The 15,506-nt window shown below is 33.8% G+C and overlaps 4 protein-coding genes across 4 annotated transcripts; 2 read left to right on the forward strand and 2 right to left on the reverse strand.

Moving 5' to 3' along the window:
• Positions 1,009-2,656, forward strand: LOC104715312 (putative F-box/kelch-repeat protein At3g46050). The gene is given in 4 exon segments (XM_010432728.2): positions 1,009-1,053; positions 1,618-1,663; positions 1,666-2,394; positions 2,397-2,656. Coding segments are annotated over 4 exon segments (1,080 nt in total).
• Positions 8,660-10,931, forward strand: LOC104711063 (ras-related protein RABE1c). The gene is given in 10 exon segments (XM_010427732.2): positions 8,660-8,684; positions 8,819-8,896; positions 9,121-9,193; positions 9,303-9,403; positions 9,911-9,976; positions 10,079-10,176; positions 10,264-10,326; positions 10,414-10,506; positions 10,609-10,653; positions 10,656-10,931. Coding segments are annotated over 9 exon segments (678 nt in total). The 5' UTR covers positions 8,660-8,684; positions 8,819-8,823; the 3' UTR covers positions 10,722-10,931.
• Positions 11,254-12,025, reverse strand: LOC104711064 (zinc finger protein ZAT8-like). The gene has a single exon (XM_010427733.2). The coding sequence runs from the start codon at positions 11,933-11,935 to the stop codon at positions 11,393-11,395; it is 543 nt and encodes a 180-aa protein (XP_010426035.1). The 5' UTR covers positions 11,936-12,025; the 3' UTR covers positions 11,254-11,392.
• On the reverse strand, positions 13,602-14,310 carry LOC104711065 (zinc finger protein ZAT8-like). Its single transcript, XM_019230161.1, has one exon. The coding sequence runs from the start codon at positions 14,232-14,234 to the stop codon at positions 13,734-13,736; it is 501 nt and encodes a 166-aa protein (XP_019085706.1). The 5' UTR covers positions 14,235-14,310; the 3' UTR covers positions 13,602-13,733.

A 15,506-nucleotide genomic window follows, 5' to 3' on the forward strand; every position in this document is an offset into this window, starting at 1 on the left:
ACAATAGAAGCAGAAGCACATGCTCAGCTTCACCACTCTTCTTCTTCGTCTTCGCTGTCGTCCCTCTACCGATCTACTTTTCCGGTTTGCTCGGCGAGATCTGTTCGCTTTAGTTATGGTGTGTTCCTCTTCCTCAAGTTTGTTTTCTGTTTGTTCTGAGATTTGATGATGATGATGAGATGATTCGCCAATTGTGTTTTTGCATATCTCAATTCCATCTTAGCTTTCTATCACCTTCCTCCTCTTATATTTTCAGATCTAACTTTTTTTTTTTTAATCCAGATCTCGCCGCCATTAACACTCTTGTTAAAAAGTAAATCTTATGATTCAACGAAGAAAAGCAGAAGGAGAAGAAGCTATTTGGTGATGGAAGGACAGTGCCGGAGATGGTGGAGGAGGACAGCGGCGGAGAGAATTTTAATTGTTTTGGTTTATTTTTTTTTAAAGATTGTAACTTAAAGAAAAAAAAAGATTGTAACTCTATTTAATTAATTTAATAAAACTCTTTAACTAATAATTATTGTTTTTATAATATTTAATTTTATTTCCGAAATTAATGATATAATTTTATGTTTTTATATTTTAGTAGGAAAATAATAAGAGTTATGTGGAAGGAAAATTGTAGGAACTTGTTTCCTATTAACATTTTGGTAGGAAAATAGTGAAAATTTTGTTTCCATTTTCCTACGAAATTCTTATGAAAATGTTTTCGTAGGAAATTGGTAGGGAATTTCCTACGAAATTCATTCCAAAATCGATTTCCTTCGAGCTATTTCCTCTAATATTTCGTAGGAAAATAGTAGGAAACAAGTGTTTTTTTCCATTTTCCTTCCAAATCTGTTGTAGGAATTCGAATATTTTTTTGTAGTGATGTAAATTACACTTACATTTCATTCAACACTTGCCCACGTTTCATCGAGTGGCTCCGCTCTCCAACTCACGACAAAACAAATGGCCAACCTAATATTGATAGCGGCTCAAGAAGTATATTATATGCAATTTGGCGTGATGGAACGCTCGTATTTACACTGGTATACGAACTCCGGTGGAAAGGTTAGTCAAAGTCATAGACCGTGGTATTTGCAACACATTTTTTTTTTATGCTAAAATGTAAATAGTTCATTGAATAATTGAAAACAGTTTAGGTTACAATCCGCTAAATATGGTTACTATGGCAAAAAAAAAGTATAAACATGGAAGCATAAGATGGTATTTGCAACACATACTCCGCTAGAAGGCACATGTTGCAGTTCAAAGACTCTCTCAAGTTGTGGTTCTGAGGCTCGTCCTCTTTCTAGTTCATGTTCTGAGACACATCATCATTCCGGATTAAACATGTGCCTCAAAATTTCGGTTGATGTCGCTTTAGGCACCTTTTATTTCTTCACTAACGTAATCGTCCCACTTATGAATTATATTACCAGAAATTTTATCAAAAGAAAAACAATCCAAAAATATAGTAAAGATCTCATATAGTTTCCTAAATTTTAGAAAAGCTTCCGAAGGCATCTTACCTTAGTCGCGTAGTAAATGAAAAAAAAAAAAAAGCACAATGCTATTTATTGTGAAGGTAATAAAGGCACAGAAACCCTAGATCGAAAACCTAAGAAGACGTAGACGACGAAAGAGATGAATAAATCATCAGACTCACCGCCGACGTCGTTCTCATCGTTCTCAACTGTTTGGCTCGTGTCTCGAGATTCCATTATCCAACCCTATCCCTAGTCGCCAAGTGTTTCCGATCACTCCTCGCCTCCCGTGAGTTCCACGTAACACGATCTCGCATCAGAAAAACCGAGAGTTCCCTCTATGTCTGCTTAGACCTGTATAGGATGAGCTATCCTCCTCGATGGTACATAGTTTCCCCGATTACCAAACAGAAACTTAAACCCATCCTTTCGTATCCTTGTCAATCATCAACAACCGTTGTATCAATCGGTTCAAAGATTTACATGATCGGAGGCTTCACGAAGCGTAAGAGTAGCAGGAGAGTGCTAGTACTCGATTGTCGATCCCATGAATGGCGTACACTCCCCGAGATGCGTGTACCCCGAGAAAATGCAGCAGCTGATGTAATCGATGGTAAGATCTACGTGATTGGAGGCTCTAGTTCCAACGATATCGAGGATTGGGGAGAGGTTTATGATTCAAAGACCCAAACGTGGGAGCCAGTATTGCCTACAACACTAGATCTCACCGTTCAAATGAGTGTGGTTCCAGGTAGATTGGTAATGGGTGGGAAAGTTTATGACATGAATGGATTGGAGCTTAAGTTTCAGAAGAATATTTGCTTGGTGGAGATAGAGAACATGATATGCCAAACGATGGTTTTGGATGGGGTGTTGGTTTGGTATGAACCAAATGAAAATATTGGGTGGTGTCATGTTGATGGACTTAAGGACTGCCCGGTAATCCAACTTCTCCTGATTATCTAACTTCGGTGGCCAAATCCGTTCGAGGAACAAGAGTAACAGTTTGGTGGGAGTCGGCGGTGTTCCATCGTCTAGGTTCCAAACCGATCAAGGAATGTAAAACAGAGATTTGGTGTGCAGAGATTTCATTTGAGAGACGCAGTTTTGGAAAGCTTTGGGGATTTGTTGAATGGTCTAAGAATGTCTTTATTAAGAATGAAGCTCTGATTGGGAGAGACTTTTAAGACTTTAAAATTAATTTAAAGTCTTAAAAGCCAAAATTTTACCAATCATGCTTTTACTGCTTTATTATTTTTAAAAGTCAAGTCTAACTGCCCACTTTTTTAGTTTGTACGTACAAAATTTTAAAGTTACAAATATGAGACTTTTTTTGCTGTAAAAAAATAAATAATAATAAAACTGTTGTTATTTTTCTCTTTCTTATTATTCATGATGATTAAAACATTCATTTTCAATCTATGTATAATTTATCACAAATATATTATAATTCATTAAAAATAGATTTTTTATTTCTGTTATTTTGAGATCCATTTTTCATAATTATTTTTGCATCAAAAACAATTATAACACATAATCAATTATGTCATATCTTTATATTTTTAATTTGTTAAAAATATTTATCTATTCATTTTTGTATTTTTATTTTTTAAATAAAATTTATTATGTTGCCACATAAATTTATTTTTAGCATAATTTATATTTATGAAAACATACAATAAAAACAACAACCATTAAAGTTTTAACAGTTAAAGTTTCTACAGCAAAAGTCTCTACATCAAAGTCGTTACAGTCAAAGCATCTACAGCCACAAGTAACAGCCGTTACCAATCAGGGCCTGAGTATCCTTGTAATATTTGTGACCCTCTTTCTGATTTCTTTGTGAATTATGCCATTGTGACATATTGATCATCAATGGGAGTTTATGTTAAACTTTTGAGCGAGAGTACTAAATTCTTTTGTGTAAAACATCTCGAGTATATTAAGACAACGAACGAAATTATGTTGGCGTGTTTTATACTATTACATTTGCAGTTGCGTAAGAACATAAACATCAACATTACTACTAGCTAGCTAGTGAAAAAAACAAAAAAAAACATTACTACTACTAGCTAGTGAAAGGTTTATCGTTGAGTTAGTAATGCTCACTTGAACTCTACAATGAATGAATTAGTTCTGAAATGTAAGTTAAGCCTTCAAACTATATGAATAATCATCTATTATATAAGAGCAAGATTATTGCACATACTCGACCAAGGGTGAGAACAAAAAATAAAATAAAAAATGACAAAAAGGTGGAGAGAAAAGAAAGTAGTGTTTCTGTCCAGATACATATAGACACTGGATCTGCCACATGTTTTCATATGATTGGTTGTATCAATTAAAAAATAATAAAATAATTTAATTCAATTAAAATATTATTAATTTTTTTTCCTGACACCTAAGTGGAGGTATGTGCAATAAGTATGTTCTAAAGGGTGATTTAAGGATGGTAACAATATGGAGTTGACTCATTAGCACCTCTCTCCATGACACATAAACCTTTCTAAGAAAAAACTTAATTTCTCTATGAAAGTCGTTGCCTCTCTCACCACTCTCTCTTTATTTTCGTAATTTTGAGCAAGTTAAATCACTATTTTGGTTCTAAAAGTTGGTAAACAAAATTAACGACACAGCTTGGCAAAGAATATAAAAGATGATCGTAGATAGGTACAGAAGTTAATGTATCATGTGGATTTGTTATGTTGTAGTCTTGTAGACGAGAGCAGAGATGGACCAATACAGCATTATGAAACGATTTCAAACCACTTATAACAACACTACCTACATAATCCAATTTTAAAAATAAAAGAAAACAAGAGCTCATATTGGTTTGGTCCTGCTCAGATTACAAGCATGTTGTTCACGAACTTCTTAGTAACTTATCTATTTGATCTGACTTCCTATGATATGGAACTAATTACGAGAAACAAAAACAATATAAGAAAACAATATGAGATCAAGCATATAAGTTACTAATACAAAAAATAAGATTTCACAAGTCTTACACCATATCGAGGCGATAACTCTTTTTAGTATTTTCAAAGTCTTAAGAAACAACAACTTCTAATTCACGAAAATCACTTGATAGTTTTGTTAAAAAAATTAGAATGAAGATTTTTTTCTGAGCCAAATAGAAGCGATAATATATGTTAAACAATAGTGAATAATACATTACAAAATGCAAAAGAAAATTTTAAAATATTTAGGTTATATCTCTATTAATTTTAACGTAATGTAGCAATATAATATATATGTATTATCTATAATTTTTACAACTTCCTAGAAATGTATTTATAGCTAATAAAAAATTAATAAAATAGACCATTTTAGAATTAGTATAACTTTGTATATAGAGATAATATTTTTATAAAAATGATTTATCAGATTTTGGTTTTTTTTTTTTTTTTTAACACCAAATTAACATAGATATCAGAAAGAGTTTACAAAGCACAGAAGCAAATCACATACAACCAATTATCACAAATAAGGGAAATTGAACACAATTTCGATGAAAGAGTGGATTAACCANCACTAGATCTCACCGTTCAAATGAGTGTGGTTCCAGGTAGATTGGTAATGGGTGGGAAAGTTTATGACATGAATGGATTGGAGCTTAAGTTTCAGAAGAATATTTGCTTGGTGGAGATAGAGAACATGATATGCCAAACGATGGTTTTGGATGGGGTGTTGGTTTGGTATGAACCAAATGAAAATATTGGGTGGTGTCATGTTGATGGACTTAAGGACTGCCCGGTAATCCAACTTCTCCTGATTATCTAACTTCGGTGGCCAAATCCGTTCGAGGAACAAGAGTAACAGTTTGGTGGGAGTCGGCGGTGTTCCATCGTCTAGGTTCCAAACCGATCAAGGAATGTAAAACAGAGATTTGGTGTGCAGAGATTTCATTTGAGAGACGCAGTTTTGGAAAGCTTTGGGGATTTGTTGAATGGTCTAAGAATGTCTTTATTAAGAATGAAGCTCTGATTGGGAGAGACTTTTAAGACTTTAAAATTAATTTAAAGTCTTAAAAGCCAAAATTTTACCAATCATGCTTTTACTGCTTTATTATTTTTAAAAGTAAAGTCTAACTGCCCACTTTTTTAGTTTGTACGTACAAAATTTTAAAGTTACAAATATGAGACTTTTTTTGCTGTAAAAAAATAAATAATAATAAAACTGTTGTTATTTTTCTCTTTCTTATTATTCATGATGATTAAAACATTCATTTTCAATCTATGTATAATTTATCACAAATATATTATAATTCATTAAAAATAGATTTTTTATTTCTGTTATTTTGAGATCCATTTTTCATAATTATTTTTGCATCAAAAACAATTATAACACATAATCAATTATGTCATATCTTTATATTTTTAATTTGTTAAAAATATTTATCTATTCATTTTTGTATTTTTATTTTTTAAATAAAATTTATTATGTTGCCACATAAATTTATTTTTAGCATAATTTATATTTATGAAAACATACAATAAAAACAACAACCATTAAAGTTTTAACAGTTAAAGTTTCTACAGCAAAAGTCTCTACATCAAAGTCGTTACAGTCAAAGCATCTACAGCCACAAGTAACAGCCGTTACCAATCAGGGCCTGAGTATCCTTGTAATATTTGTGACCCTCTTTCTGATTTCTTTGTGAATTATGCCATTGTGACATATTGATCATCAATGGGAGTTTATGTTAAACTTTTGAGCGAGAGTACTAAATTCTTTTGTGTAAAACATCTCGAGTATATTAAGACAACGAACGAAATTATGTTGGCGTGTTTTATACTATTACATTTGCAGTTGCGTAAGAACATAAACATCAACATTACTACTAGCTAGCTAGTGAAAAAAACAAAAAAAAACATTACTACTACTAGCTAGTGAAAGGTTTATCGTTGAGTTAGTAATGCTCACTTGAACTCTACAATGAATGAATTAGTTCTGAAATGTAAGTTAAGCCTTCAAACTATATGAATAATCATCTATTATATAAGAGCAAGATTATTGCACATACTCGACCAAGGGTGAGAACAAAAAATAAAATAAAAAATGACAAAAAGGTGGAGAGAAAAGAAAGTAGTGTTTCTGTCCAGATACATATAGACACTGGATCTGCCACATGTTTTCATATGATTGGTTGTATCAATTAAAAAATAATAAAATAATTTAATTCAATTAAAATATTATTAATTTTTTTTCCTGACACCTAAGTGGAGGTATGTGCAATAAGTATGTTCTAAAGGGTGATTTAAGGATGGTAACAATATGGAGTTGACTCATTAGCACCTCTCTCCATGACACATAAACCTTTCTAAGAAAAAACTTAATTTCTCTATGAAAGTCGTTGCCTCTCTCACCACTCTCTCTTTATTTTCGTAATTTTGAGCAAGTTAAATCACTATTTTGGTTCTAAAAGTTGGTAAACAAAATTAACGACACAGCTTGGCAAAGAATATAAAAGATGATCGTAGATAGGTACAGAAGTTAATGTATCATGTGGATTTGTTATGTTGTAGTCTTGTAGACGAGAGCAGAGATGGACCAATACAGCATTATGAAACGATTTCAAACCACTTATAACAACACTACCTACATAATCCAATTTTAAAAATAAAAGAAAACAAGAGCTCATATTGGTTTGGTCCTGCTCAGATTACAAGCATGTTGTTCACGAACTTCTTAGTAACTTATCTATTTGATCTGACTTCCTATGATATGGAACTAATTACGAGAAACAAAAACAATATAAGAAAACAATATGAGATCAAGCATATAAGTTACTAATACAAAAAATAAGATTTCACAAGTCTTACACCATATCGAGGCGATAACTCTTTTTAGTATTTTCAAAGTCTTAAGAAACAACAACTTCTAATTCACGAAAATCACTTGATAGTTTTGTTAAAAAAATTAGAATGAAGATTTTTTTCTGAGCCAAATAGAAGCGATAATATATGTTAAACAATAGTGAATAATACATTACAAAATGCAAAAGAAAATTTTAAAATATTTAGGTTATATCTCTATTAATTTTAACGTAATGTAGCAATATAATATATATGTATTATCTATAATTTTTACAACTTCCTAGAAATGTATTTATAGCTAATAAAAAATTAATAAAATAGACCATTTTAGAATTAGTATAACTTTGTATATAGAGATAATATTTTTATAAAAATGATTTATCAGATTTTGGTTTTTTTTTTTTTTTTTAACACCAAATTAACATAGATATCAGAAAGAGTTTACAAAGCACAGAAGCAAATCACATACAACCAATTATCACAAATAAGGGAAATTGAACACAATTTCGATGAAAGAGTGGATTAACCATGCTTTCCAGTCGGAAGCCTTACAGGCAAACAGATAACATCTGTTAAGTCCCCCTCTCACACACTTGTAAATGGCTATCATCTTTTTAATGAAACTCCAAAATGCACTTGGCATAACCTTGATTAATAAACAGAACTTCAGTGTTGCTAGACTTGATTCTGAAACTTGTCTTCTCCTTGATATCATAATCTGATTCGCCTTATTTATCCATAATCCAATGTAAGTTTCATCTTTGGCTATCACCCATATGTAACACCAATACCCTCGCCACATATACTTTACCGATGCCTTTACATAAGCATTGTTACAACGAATAATAACATCCTTCAGACCCATCATCGGCAAGAAGAGAGTACCAATCTCACTTGAAACTGTAAACCGCTTCCAAACAGAGAGATAAGAACCCATAACCGTCAAGTAGAGTATTGAGCGGCTCTTGTTAAAGTGATCCGGCCATGACTTCACTCCATCATCTCCAATCACAAAATTTGATATTCCCGGATCCCAGATCTGGTTTTGAGAAATCTGATGCAAATTAGAGACATTGAAAATCTGGAAGCCACTTAGAATAGTTCTTAGCGGGATGACGCCAGCACTGCTCCGATGGTATCGTCGGATTGTGGTCGGAAGATATCTCACTCCATAAAAGAGGAGGATAATAAACCATTGAAAACTCCATATCGATCTATGAAACTTGAGAATCATGTCGATAGATTTTATTGTTAAACTATGTAAACAAAAAAACAGAACGAAAATAAAGGGAGATTAAGCCGACAGACGTTGAAGAAGCCAACGCCGGCCAGAAGCGAAGTAAATAATGAAAAACGGTTAAAGGAAAAAGTCGCCTTGNCTCTCTCTCCCTCTCCGGTACGTGGTCTTCTCCATTACGCAGCCGATTCATTCGATTTCTTCCTCTTTTTTTTTGTTTGATCTAATTCGATTTCGATGAAACTAAGATTTACAGTTTTGTGATCTTTGAATTTTTTTTTGGTTTCCTTTAGATTCAATGGCTGCTCCACCTGCTAGAGCCAGAGCTGATTACGATTATCTCATTAAGCTTCTTCTGATTGGAGATAGCGGTACGTTCGTTGATCTGAAAACCTCTTCGATCGTAGTGGATCCGTTGAACTTTTCCTGAATCGATTCGTTTTTTGATTGTTGAATCGATCTATACACTGTGATGATTTTGATTTTTGTTTGTGATGAGATCGTTGTGTGGACTTGGTGATACAGATTTGATCGGTCTTTGTATTTTAGAGATCTCTCTGTAAACCTAATGGTATGTTTTTTATTGTTGTTGTAGGTGTTGGTAAAAGTTGTCTTCTTCTACGTTTCTCTGATGGATCTTTCACCACTAGCTTCATTACCACCATTGGGTTTGTGTTCTCTCGGTTTATGGGATAAATTTGAATTCAGTGATGTATGTTTTGATTTTGTTCCTTGACGTTTTACTTACAGAGTATTTTTTTGTTTGCCTTGATGTAGCATTGACTTTAAGATAAGAACGATTGAGCTTGATGGCAAACGTATCAAGCTTCAGATTTGGGACACAGCTGGTCAAGAACGGTTTAGGACTATCACTACTGGTGAGTTTTGTTTGGTGAATGGGTACTTAAGCAGTAACCATCCTATTATGAAGCAAATTTGATTGATTCTCAAGGAGATGAACACCTAGTAAATTTATGTGTGCTGTTAGAGGGAATGTATTTTTGCAGTGCCACTTGACTGATTTGCTTTGTTTGGCTGATTACTTTTCTAGGTCTTGTATAGTTCTTGTTGTTCTATTTCAGAACTCTATACTTCATCTTTTTGTATAAACTCTGTTTGATGAGCTCTGTATTTAGCATTCTCAAGTCAAGTTAGAAAGATTGTCGAGATGAGATTGACGACAAACACCTAATATGTAGTGTTAGATAGCCACTTATAGGTAAAGGGGATGTATTTGTGCAATGTCACTTTACTGATTTGCTTTCTTTAGCTGATTCCTTTCGTAGGTATTGTATAGTTGGTATTGTTGGAATATTTGGGCAGTTAATATTGATCTGTTTCCGTTACACCAGTTTGAAGATTCTTTTTCTCTTGCAATTTCGCAGCTTATTACCGCGGGGCAATGGGCATTTTGCTGGTGTATGATGTCACAGACGAGTCATCCTTCAACAGTAAAACTCTCTCCATCAAGTTTTTTCACTTACTGGTTTCTATAAAACTCCTTAAACTGAAATGATCATCTCTTTTTACACACAAGCTTAACGTAATTGCAGACATTAGGAACTGGATTCGTAATATCGAACAGCATGCTTCAGATAATGTTAACAAGATCTTGGTAGGGAATAAGGCTGACATGGATGAAAGCAAGAGGGTATGAATCACCACAACCTTTATCCCTGTTCATTATTCACGGCTAATCCTGATAATAATAGCTTCTTGGTTCTGTCACAATTTTCAGGCAGTACCTACAGCAAAGGGTCAGGCTCTTGCTGATGAGTATGGAATCAAGTTCTTCGAAACAGTAAGTCTAACAATGCTCTCAATCATCGAAACTAGATAGGTAGTGTACACATTGCTTACACATCTAGCTATATATATGTTGTCGCAGAGTGCCAAGACAAACCTAAACGTGGAAGAAGTTTTCTTCTCAATAGGGAGGGACATTAAGCAGAGGCTTTCAGACACCGACTCGAGGGCAGAGGTTTGTTACATCTCTCTCTCTCATCTCTTTCTACATCTTTGCGCTTTTACTCGTGCAACTATCTGAAACATATTTGTTTCATGTGTCTGTCCTCAATTGCAGCCTGCAACTATCAAGATTAGCCAAACAGACCAGGCAGCTGGAGCCGGGCAGGCAACACAGAAGTCTGCATGCTGTGGAACTTAGAAGTTGAAAGTCTTAAAAGTGAAGTTTAAGTCTTAAAAAAAAAAGTTTGAGTTGAAGTGAAAGAAAACAAACTAAGATATCTCGTTGGGTGCTTCTGTAATTTTTGTTTTATTCCAACACTTCTGATTCGTTCTTAAATTGTCCTTCTTATTTGTACGAAGGTTTAATCGAAACTTGTATTTTTCTTTTCTGTTACTGATTTTTTTATGAAGGTGACTGAATTGTTATGTTGGTTATCACTTTTCTCTATATAATCCTCTTTGTTCTTATGTTTCTCTTGCTTTCACTTTTATCAAGTCTTGAAACAACACTTCTAAGGGAAACACAACCATTTTTACTCAAAATACAAACATATTAAGATAAAATAAACATATAATTTGTGTTAGGTTCTTCAATCCAGAGATCACGAAACTTATCATATTTTAGTTGCAACACAGTAACTAAGCTTGATCACACTTATACTGTAGTGACACCAGTTAAATCATTCATAAAACGTGAATCCAAAACTTTTAATAAAACCTGAAACCAAAATTTTTAGGAAACAAGAATACAAATCTTGTGATAGTATATAGATCTGTATTCACATCGATCTGTAAAGATAAAATAAAACATCAGAAGACTATTAAACCATGTAAAAGCTCTACGCAATATGTTTGTTAATCTACGAAACTAACAAAAACCTAACGGATACGAAAGTGTGTCAATACATCGTTCTACCCAACTCCAAATTCGTATTGACCAAAGTATCCACCGCAGCTAAGTCGGCGAAATCCAAACACGCAACTCTCTTCCCACTACTACTCGATTTCTTCAGAGTCGTCGTCGTTAGCGTTGCGTTCTCCGGCAAGAAAGATCGCGTAACCAACTCGTTGTTTGAGGCTTTTTCTTTCTCGTTCCTATGCTTCCTCATATGACCACCAAGTGCTTGTCCCATCGGAAAATCCAAACCACAAATCGGACAAATATGAATCGTCGTCGTCGTTTTAGTCGGCGGCTTCTTCTTAGGTGATCCAGGAATTGAAGTATAGTCACCGTTATTAGTGGGTTTATTGTGGCTCGCACGGTGACCTCCTAAAGCTTGGAACGAAGAGAACTCTCGCTTACAAGTCTTGCATCTGAAAACTCGTTTCTCTTTTAAAGCTGTTCCTTCACCACCGCCGCCACCAACTCTCGATAACAACATCAGACAGTTCGCCGCCGCCTTATCCATCGTCGGATCAAGATTCTCTCTATTCGCAACCATGGTTTCGAAGTCTTGAATCGAGTTTAGTGACGCTCTTCTAGGGTTTTTTTTTTTCTTTTGTTTTCTTTCTAGTGTCGGTGTAGTGTTAAGTTTGTGTGTCTCGTGCGTGTTTCTGGGATACACTCCGCATATTTATAGGGTTTACTAAGGAAGAGACGTAATGTTAAGTGACGAAAGTACCCCTTCGTGACTTGGTGCGTAAGTTAGTGTAAGTGGTGTTTATGTTAATTAATACTTTGGATACTCTGATAAATGGAAATAAATCGTTAGATAAGAAAGTAAATTATTTATTCAAAGACTATTGTATATAACAAGTTCTAATTATTTATTAATATCTAATAATTTTTATTCATATAAGCTGCCATAAAGGTTTTTTTTTTTTTTTTTTTTTTGGTATAAGTATAAATAAATCTTCTAGATGTGGAATTGTGGATTGTGCAAATCTACTTCGCAACTTATCCATATTCACTGTAAAGAAGTAAAGAAAAAAAATCAACTTATCCCATATTCAGTCAGCTGAGTACATGCATGTAGAGTGGTTTTTGCTTGGAAATATAATCAATTTATTTTGTTTATTATTCATTTAAATCATTTACTAATAGATACATGTTTGGATATCATTTATTTATAGTCAGAGATATTCTGATCCGACGTCTGGTTTACTTGCAATGATCAATAGAGCTCAAGACTTGAGTTTTTGAAAGAACAAGTAGAGAATGGGACGAATACAAAATGTGAAAATCAAAGGGTGGTTGTACGGAAATTAGAGAGAAACGTTCCGAAGCAAAAGAGAAGAAATTAAGAAAAGGAGAGAGTGATGTGATTGCGACATTTTTTTATACACTTCCACGCGGTTCCTTCATTAGCACACACACATTACACATAACATATCACTTCGAAGGGTTTTAAATTCACAAAGTTGTATCTCTCATATTCATCTCCCCGTAGATAAGCAATTATAGATAAGTATGTCTATATAGCATAATATCAAATATAAAATTATATATGCAATGAATATAAACATTTGAATTATCAATATATATAATTTAATTGTTGAAGTTTACTAAACATAGACTTTTATAAGCATCTTTTACCTGATTTTTTATATTTGCTAGTTTGGTTGTTTAATTATAAACTTCATTATTTATATTCGACCCAATCTTAGGATACCAATGAAATGATTCAATGATGATCTGTACTGTAGTTTGACGATAACGGATTTGAATGGTACTTCTTTTATAATATTAGTCTTACGATCATGGGTGACCCAAAAAAAGACCCCTTAAGAATCAGAACTAAAATCTCAATATATACATAGTGTGAGATTATGATCCAAACTCAAAGAACAGTTGTAACTGAAGAAGAAGAACAAGCTTGAAGAACTACAAGACAGCTAAAGAGGCAACTACGAGAGAACAAATAGTTGTAAGTTGATTCAGAAGGGTAGTGTGCACTGTGCAGTCTGTTGAGGTTTGTGTTAACAAACAGAAAGGTGGATAAATAGATCGATCTAGTGTTAGCTTAGTCTCGTCTCTCTGTTCCTTCTTCTTACATGGCTCATTCTTGTTCTAGTTTTGCCACACTTATAGTTTCAACACTACTTAAACCATTCATACCTGAACCTTCAAGGGTATAATTTAAAGAAACCAAAAAAATTAGCAAACAGTAATAGAAATCTCGGATAGTATATCAAAGTAATATATATTCACATCGATCGGTACAAGAAATGGATCCAACAAAGACTACAAGATGAAACTAAAAACCTAACGAATACTGAAGAAATTAAAAGAAAAAGAAATCAGTAGATCGTTCTACCCAACTCCAACTTCCAGTTGACCAAACTCTCCATCGAATCTAAGTCCAAATCCAAACAAGCCACTCTCTTCCCACTACTACACTTCTTCAAAGTCGTCACCGTAGTGGCCTCTGGCAAGAAAGATCGTGTAACCAACGTCGTGCCTGAGGCTTTCTCGTTCCTATGCCTCCTCATGTGACCACCAAGAGCTTGTCCCATTGGAAAATTCACGCCACATATCGGACAAGGATGAGACGTCATCGCCGCTCTAGTCTTCTTATTGGACAAGGATCCAAGAAGTGATGGATCGTCACTGTTAATGAGTTTCTTGTGGCTTGCACGGTGACCTCCCAAAGCTTGGAACGTCGAGAACTCTTTGAGACAAGTCTTGCATCTGAAAACGCGTTTCTCTCCTCCGCCGTATTCTCCAACTCTCGGTAACAACATCAGACATCTAGCCGCCGTGTCGTTCACTTTCTCAATCTCCTCACTTCTCGCAACCATCTTTGGATTTGACTGAGTGATCACTTCTCGGGTTGTTTGGGATTTTTTAGTTTGTTTGTGTGTTGTGTTTGTGATGAGAACTCCTATTTATATATCGAAATGGGTTTAGTAAAAGACGGATGTTAAATAACGTAACTACCCTTTGTGGCTTGCTGCGTAAGTAATCTGAGGTGTATAGAAATAGAAAAATCAGTGTCACCGCGTCACGAGTTGCGTCACCGCGTTAACACTTTAGGAGACTGACTCGGAACAAAATGGAATAAGTCGTTATNGGTTGGAGGAACCAATTATTAACACTTTGTTTATAATTATTCCCTTTGGGAAAATTAAAAAAAGGTACGAATCAAATTCCTTTTTTTTTTTTTTTTTTTTTTTTTTTTTTTTTTTTTGGGTCTTCGAAGTTTCTCTTATCTAATAAGTTTACTCTTCAACTATAATCTTCGTCATGGATTCAGCAAATATTTACTTAGATAACTACTTATCCATACACAGTCTAGATACATTTAGAAATTTCTTGGTTGGCTGGTCAATATTTTATTCGTTAAACTTATCTACTCATCATATATTATTCATTTGTATATCCTTTTCTTTGTTCTGGTTTTAGTGTTAAGAAAATCTTAATTTTTTTTTCATTTTTATATACTAATTAATATCTAAAGATTTGAAGTAAAATTTAGAGGTAACTGATCCAACAGGAGCAAAACTATTCTAAAGTAAAATTTTAGCTAAAGGAGGAACGTCAACAAGGCAAGAATTGCACTACTCCGATTTGAAATTTTATTGCCGGCTTGGCTGCTAGACTAGAAGAATTTTTTACACACTTTCATGCGTACTCAGAACGGATAAATAACATTAATTTGGAGAACAACTCGAATTAGCTAGGGGTCTCTAGGTTCAACCTCATTTCATTTCAAGGACTTGAAACCATACACATATTTGGCGTTTTTCTTTTGAGTTATTATTTTGTATTTTTCAAGAAGATTTGAAACTCGGGCTAGTGTAGCCAGATCTTCTTATGGTCGGGACCATCCATACACTCACAGGCAAAATTCCAAAATAGGGTGTAGAACGCAATATTATCTAGTTAAGACAACGAAACTACCTACAACTTGATATGTGTTGTTAGATTGATATTTTTATTCGTTCATAATTTGGTTGGATACCATATATCCTAATTCCTATCAACTTTTAAACCACATATAAATAATGGAATGCACGCGTCAACTTATTCAGATCGTCATCTCATATTCTCATTCAATCTAAGGTTTTTTT

This window comes from Camelina sativa, chromosome 9 (assembly GCF_000633955.1).
Source record: "Camelina sativa cultivar DH55 chromosome 9, Cs, whole genome shotgun sequence".
NCBI lineage: Eukaryota > Viridiplantae > Streptophyta > Magnoliopsida > Brassicales > Brassicaceae > Camelina > Camelina sativa.